At 49.7% G+C, this 5,182-nt stretch overlaps 1 protein-coding gene across 1 annotated transcript; it reads right to left on the minus strand.

Annotated features, from left to right (window-relative positions):
- Nucleotides 1-1,069: 1,069 nt before the first annotated feature.
- POLR2G (RNA polymerase II subunit G) lies at nt 1,070-4,319 on the minus strand. The gene is made up of 8 exons (XM_010599106.3): nt 4,214-4,319; nt 3,970-4,079; nt 2,875-3,034; nt 2,079-2,129; nt 1,897-1,962; nt 1,712-1,783; nt 1,478-1,511; nt 1,070-1,288 (listed from the first exon to the last, which is right to left on the minus strand). The coding sequence occupies exons 1-8, from the start codon at nt 4,223-4,225 to the stop codon at nt 1,275-1,277; spliced, it is 519 nt and encodes a 172-aa protein (XP_010597408.1). The 5' UTR covers nt 4,226-4,319; the 3' UTR covers nt 1,070-1,274.
- Nucleotides 4,320-5,182: the final 863 nt, after the last annotated feature.

A 5,182-nucleotide genomic window follows, 5' to 3' on the forward strand; every position in this document is an offset into this window, starting at 1 on the left:
CCAGATAAGTCTTTACTGTGGGGGGGAGGGGGGCTGCCCTGTGCACTGTAGGATGTTTTCTAGCATCTCTGGCCTCTACCCACTAGAAGATATTAGCACCCTCCTCGAAGTTGTAACAACCAAAAATGTTTCTAGACACTGCCAAATGTGCCCCCTCCCCGGGGTGGGGAGGGCCAAAATCACCCTGAGAATCAGTGTTTTATATGCATTTTATAATAATAATTAACAGCTGAGTGCCTATCATGTGCCAGGCTGTATGCTACCCACTTGCATATATGATCTGAGCCTCCCAGCAACCACCCAAAGGTGGTTTTATGGCTATTTTACAATCAGAAAACATACGGTAACCCAGCTAATCTGTTTCAGTCCAAATCCAATGCTTTCTACTACACAGCTCTGCTTCCCAAGGAAGTCAGGGAAAGCTGCACAACAAGAACAACTGAACTGAGATTTGAGAGATTAGCAGCTAGCAAGTTGGGAAAGGGCATTCCAAGGTGGACAAATAGCATTGCAAAGGCCTAGTGAGAGAAAGGGTGGGTGTGTTTGCCTAATCTTGCAGTCATTTCATGGATTTTTGTTGTTACTCATAACTAGAGTTGAGTAACTAGAGATGAGCCCTTTTACATCTTCAATTCAGTTTAGTACAGTGGAATTCACAAATGATCAACCAGCAAATAAAGAATTCTATCGTTTATGTACCCATCCTAGCTGCATTGGAACCCCAAAATCTGTGTCATTATTCTTGTCACCTCTCTACCTGCCATCCCCTCTTCTCTCTTTCCCAGTTATACCCTTGGTATTTTTAAGGGTGTGGGGACACTCTGGAACAAGATTAGGACTCAGAATGACTCTAATAATGGTATCATTGACTGAAAGCCAAAGACCCAACATTAGCGTCTTACTTTCAATGAGGTCAACTTCTGACCTTGGCAAATGGTCTAGTCAGATCCCTGGGTAGCTGAGGCTGGTTGAAGCATACGGCCAGAGAAAAGGAGCTAAGGAGCATTTAGTCCCAGGGCCTTTCCAAAAGAGTGGTTGCTCCTAACAAAGAAGGGGATAACGCTTACATGAGAATGAAGGACCTTTTATGGTTCAAAAACAAAGTCAAAACTCTGGGAGTGGCAGCTAAGCCAGAAGTAGAGCCAGATGTCCTCTGGGGACAAGGAACCTTCCTTGCTTTCCCCACAGCAGCCAGCCGCGCCTCTGGACAACACGGAAAGTGTGACAGTCACGCCTCCTAAATCAGTACCAAACAAGGTAGGAAGCCCCTGTGCTCAGCTCACAAGTCCTGTGAAAACAGGAAAGGCACATCAGTGGGCCCCAAGCTTGGGGGGGCCCCATCTGTGTACTTCCCATTCGAAGGGGCACACAGCATGAAAGCTGCTATGTCTGTGACTCAGGCATTAGCCCCGTATCCTCCCCAGGCCCCACACCCCTTCTCAGGCAATAGCCCCGGCATGCAAGCTCAGGCACTTACCCAGGTAATCATCCATCAGGGAGCCAATAGCAAACTGCAAGAGGGGAGGTAAAATGGAAATGAAGCCAAGGAGGGCAAAGGCCCATCCCCACCTCCCAGCCCCAGGCCTTCTGCCCACCCATCATCTTCTCTTCCTGGCAGAAGAGCCCAGAAACCCCAGGCATTCTGGATGGTAAGAAATCAACAGCTCCCAGCTCTGCCCAGTACAGGCGGGGAGGCAGGCAACAGACTCACAATGTCATTCTTGTCCACACGGGTTCCCACAATCTTCAAACGGATCTCATCATCCTGCTGAATCACAATGTCCTGGAGAGAGGGTAGAACAGTGTACTCAGGCCACCACCCCCAAGCCAATACCCTCCCTCAGGGTAGCTCCTTCTTGCCTCTCTTCTTTCACCGGCCTCTACCTACCCACTCACCTCATCCACTGTCTTGTAACACGGTGGGTTTGAGTTAGGATCAAACTCCATCTCTGATGGGATGGACTGAAAAGAAAGTCAGGCTGGGTCAGCAGTGTAAACAAAAGCTCCAGTAGATAGTCATGAACAGATGTCTCTCCTCCTTAACCCCCCTCCACCCTCCACCTAGAGCCTAGACTTACATGTCGAGAGATGAAGCAGGACATGGGTCCAATTTCTGTGAAGAGTCCGACCTAGAAGCGAAATGAGCGGTCTTGCTTCTTATTTTGTTCCCCAAAGTCTCTTAAGGTTCCTGTCTTTATCTAACTCTTAATAATATTCGTGTTTTTAAATCATTCTAAATTGTAGCATCTCTTTTCATTTCTTTTTTTTAACCTGTCACTTTAAATTAAACAAATATAGTATAGTAATAAAGAACTTAGGCCTGGGTGGGCCTTGTCAGTCCTGGATTTGAACCAGAGCTTTGAACCAGTTAGGTCTGGTTCGAACCCCTGCTGGTAACATGCATTTCTAAACAAGCCCCCAGGAAGTTATATGTAACAATCACCTGGGGATCTTGTTAAAATGTAGATTCTGATTCAGTATATCTGGGGTGGAAATGTACCAAACTGCCACTTGCTGGCCATGTGACTTTGACCAGAACACTTAGCTTCCCTAAGGCTCAGCTTCTATAAAAAAGGGGGCGGGGGGGGGGATAAAAACATCTCCCTCACAGGGTCATGACGAGGCTTTGCACTTTATCAGCCCCCAGTAACTACTCAATCAATGTAAGCCACTATTGTAATAAAGTGTTAATATTGACTCACATGCCCCCAAATGAGGCAGTGTAAGATTGCCATTTCATTTGATGGGTGAGAAAACTGAAGCAAAAAGAAGTGAAATGGCTTAGCCAAGGACACAGAGTGTGTAAGTGGAGTCAGGACCCAACTCAGATCTTCTGAGGGACCAGCCCACTGCCTCCCCAATGCTCAATCTCACCTTGTTGACCTGAGTGACCACAGCATCCACGACCTCCCCTTTAAAGGGGCGGAACACAATGGCCTTGTACTTAACAGGGTAAAGGACAAAGCCTCGGCCTGGCTGGATCACACCAGCACCAATATTGTCAATAGTGGTGACAGCAATTACAAAGCCGTACCTGCAAAGAGGATGAGAAAGGGACTGTGTGTGGAAGAGCATCCAAAGCCACCTGCAAACAGGTCATGGAGCCCAGGGAAGGGTGGGGCACAAAGTGGAAGTAGACACCACCCCTGTCCCCAGAGAGATTAAGGACTAGTAGGGAAGACTGGACAGAATCTGTAAGTCTCTTGGATTTCATGATAAATGCCCAAGCAAAATGTAGTCCTTTAGCCAACCGACCTCAAACTTTGGGATGCCTCAGCATCACCTGAGAGGGACTTGTTAAACTCCCAGGTCTGCCCCCAGAGAGTCTTGATTCTGTAGGGCCCAGATTGAGCCTTAGGAACCTGGATGTTCAAGAAGCACCCGAGATTATTCTCATGATGAAGGCCCAAGTACTCCACTGCCCTGGGCTCCATCCCAGCTCATTCACATCACCTTCTAAGAGGCCCCTCTGTGCAGAGCCCAAGGATGGACAAGTTCCAGCCCTCTCCTTCCTCCCCCAAACTCTCACTCTGCTTTTTCTGGATACTCATTCACTCAGCAAACATCTACTGAGGCCAAACATGTGCCATGACAAGTCCCTAGGCATGGGAGGGAGGGAAAACCTGCAGAATTACAGAGAGGGAATAGATACAGGAAGGATGACTGGACTGTGAGCTCCATGAGAGCCAGCCTCAGTCTGTCTCAGTCACTGGGCCTGGCAACCAGCAGCAGCTGAAGAAATTGGGAAATAAATGACCCATCTCAGCTGAACTCTGCAAGTTCTGTTATCCACCTTTGCAGGGAGTGCCGTGAACCCAAACCAGGAGGCAACTGACTGCCTGGGACGCCTGGGAGGGTGAGAGGGCTTTCCAGAGTGGGAGGCAGGACGTTGCTGGAGATGAGCAGGGGTTACAAACACAGGGCACAGTGCGGGAGGCAATCAGGCGGCGCGGAGGTTGGGACACTCACTTCCCCGTGCAGGTCCCCTCTACCTCGGTGAACAGCTTCTGCTTCACCGTGTTGAGCAGGTTGGGGCCGAAGTAGCGCGGGTGCAGCAAGATCTCGTGCTCCAGGGAGATCTGGGGGGAAAGTGGGATGGTGACACAGAAAGCTGCGGCGGGGATACGGGGTGAGAAGCCGGCCCGGGCCCCCCGCGCCCAGCCTTGGCCCTCCTCCCGACCCAATCCACGCCCCTACCCCGCGCCCTGCTCACGTGGTAGAACATCTTATAGCTCCGTCTCCAACGGCAGTGGTACCGGCCACCCCGAGTCACCGGAAACGCACACACTGCCCCCCCAACCTCGCTTCCGGGCTGCGGGGCGAAGTGGGCGGGACTTGGTCACTCCGTGGATCCGATTGGGCTTCGCAGTCGGCGGGGAGGGGAGAGGATCCCTGAAGCTCCGCCCCCGCCCCGCCCACCAACCGAAAAGGGGCCATAAGCCGAAAAGCTCGTTGCTGTGGAGTCGGTTCTGACTCGTAACGACAAACTGCCGGACCTCCATAAATTAACAGTGCCTGGCCTTGGCTTGGCATATAATGAGGAGCCTTGGTGGCACAGTAGTTAAGAGGTCCACTGCTAACCAAAAGGTCGACAGTTCGGATTCACCTGTCTCTCCTTAACACCCTAGGGAGCAGTGCTACTCTGTCCTGTTGGGTCGCTATGAGTCGGAATTGACCCCACCCACAACAACAGGTTTGGGGTTTTTTACTGCCTATAATGGGGAGCCCTGGGGGAGCCCAGGTGGCGCAGTGGTTAAGAGCTCCGCTGCTAACCAAAAGGTAAGCAATTCAAATCCACCACCCGATCCTTGGAAACTCTAAAGGGCAGTTCTACTTTGTCCTATAGGGTCACTATGAGTCGGAATCCAACCGAAGGCAGCGGGTTTGGCCTGTAATAGATGCTCAATAAGTTTTTTTTATTATTATTATTAAATGCGTTAATTAGTGAAAGTCTATGCAAGTAAAGCGTCTTAGCAGAGTTCATTCAGCAAATATTTGAACATTGCTTTCACATTTAGTAGCTCTTATTTAATCTATACAGCAATCCCATGTAGTAAAATGCAGCCATCATTAAAAATTAGATTATTTAAATTACTAATAATCCCCCAGGCGCTCCTTGGAAACCCTATGGGGCAGTTCTACTCTGTCCTGTAGGGTCGCTATGAGTTGGAATTGACTCGAC

This window comes from Loxodonta africana, chromosome 7 (genome assembly GCF_030014295.1).
Source record: "Loxodonta africana isolate mLoxAfr1 chromosome 7, mLoxAfr1.hap2, whole genome shotgun sequence".
Taxonomy (NCBI): domain Eukaryota; kingdom Metazoa; phylum Chordata; class Mammalia; order Proboscidea; family Elephantidae; genus Loxodonta; species Loxodonta africana.